At 40.4% G+C, this 1,572-nt stretch overlaps 1 protein-coding gene across 1 annotated transcript in view; it reads left to right on the forward strand.

Moving 5' to 3' along the window:
- LOC103256680 (thymosin beta-15A-like) overlaps nucleotides 1–1,410 on the forward strand; it is a 1,588-nt gene extending 178 nt beyond the window's left edge. The window contains exon 2 of the mRNA XM_008054471.1: nucleotides 1,176–1,410. Coding sequence (XP_008052662.1) covers nucleotides 1,176–1,217 — 42 coding nt within the window. The 3' untranslated portion in view covers nucleotides 1,218–1,410. The remainder of the gene's footprint in view (nucleotides 1–1,175) is intronic.
- Nucleotides 1,411–1,572: the final 162 nt, after the last annotated feature.

Raw genomic sequence — 1,572 nt, forward strand, 5'->3', positions numbered from 1 at the left:
TGGCCACTGCAGCCTTGACCTGCTGGGCTCCGGCGATCCTTCCGCTTCAGCCTTCCAAGTAGCTGGAATTACAGGTGCGTGCTACCGTGCCTGGCTAATTTTTGATTTATTTTAGAGACGAGGTCTCGCCAAGTTGCCCAGGCTGTTCCTGAACACGTGGACTCAGGCAATCTCCTCACCTCGGCCTCCCAAAGTGCTGGGATTACAGTCTTGAGCCACCGGGCCCAACCCATGGGAGGTTGGAAACAATGGTGGAAGTTGGTAGGTTTGTAAATAAACCTGTTTTCTAGTAAATTTTGCCACAAAGAAGGCAATAATTAGAGTACCTCTGTACATTGCAACAGTTAAAACCATCAAAATAGTTTCCTTTTGGGGATTATATAAGTGGTTCTCATATGATAGGTCCAGTAGTTATGGGGGAATAAAAAACTAGTTTCTCGTTGGAAAACTACTAAAAACCACATTAAAGCCAACTTGGAATATTGAATATAACACTAAAAACTTAGTTTTTGTTTACTTTTTGTTTTATGGCATTTTTCTGCATTTAAAAATCTGATTCCATGATCTCATCCCTAAAGAACCATGTAAACATTGAAGTTTGGCCTTCTGTTCCTGATGACAAGATAAGGTGGGAGAACAAGTTTAGACCTTGGTGTACTCAAATCTCCCAAACTCAAGTGATCAGTTTTGCCCTCTGGAGTTACAGCCTGCTGGAGAAACTCTAAGTGTATTCACAGTAGCTGAGGGGCACTTTTTGTCGTGTCAGCATTATTTGAGAGTTCCAATATTAGTCAAAATTATCTGAAAGTATATAACTTCCTAATTTATAGTGATAGATAAATTTGAATAAAATGCTTCATTTATGCTCAGTTTTGAATAATCTGAAAAAAATGGCAGCATCATGATTGTACTTCTCAAATGAAAATAACCCACAGTTGATGCAGATTCTAATAAGTGTTCAGGTGATTAACATGTGCATGCACACACACACACATACACATGCATACATGCCTGCACACATCCTACTGTGAATTATTTGTGATTAATACCTTGGCATTCTAAATTTAAAACATGTATGGCAGCCTTCAATGACTTTAGAAAACTCTTTTGGAAAAAGCTGAATCTTAGGAAAAAACTGTTGTAATTGTTTTTGTTTGTTCCCCACCTCCCCCCAGCTAGCCAGCAGGAGAAAGAGAAAGAGTGTTCAAACATCATAAAATGGGGATCTCCTCCTAAGAGCAAATTTCAACATTGCCTGAGAGTCTTGGTTTTAGGTTTGTTTTCTGTATATCTATGTGTTTGTAGAGATTTGAGTCATCTTAGGATGCCTTCTCATCTATATTTCTTGGCTAAGAGGTCAGGGATAGTGAATGTTTCCTTAAGATAGTTTTAAAGTTTACTATTGGTGTGCATGTTTTTCTTTTCTTTTCTTTTTGAGTGGAAGTCTCACTCTGTCACCCAGGCTGGAGGGCAGTGGCACACTCCCGGCCACCGTAGCCCCAGTCTGCTGGGCTCAGGTAATCCTTCCGCCTCAGCCTTCCAAGTAGCTGGAACCACCATGCCTGGCTAATT

Source organism: Carlito syrichta, unplaced genomic scaffold (genome assembly GCF_000164805.1).
Source record: "Carlito syrichta isolate Samal-C Ts95f unplaced genomic scaffold, Tarsius_syrichta-2.0.1 Scaffold79367, whole genome shotgun sequence".
In the NCBI taxonomy this organism is placed as follows: domain Eukaryota; kingdom Metazoa; phylum Chordata; class Mammalia; order Primates; family Tarsiidae; genus Carlito; species Carlito syrichta.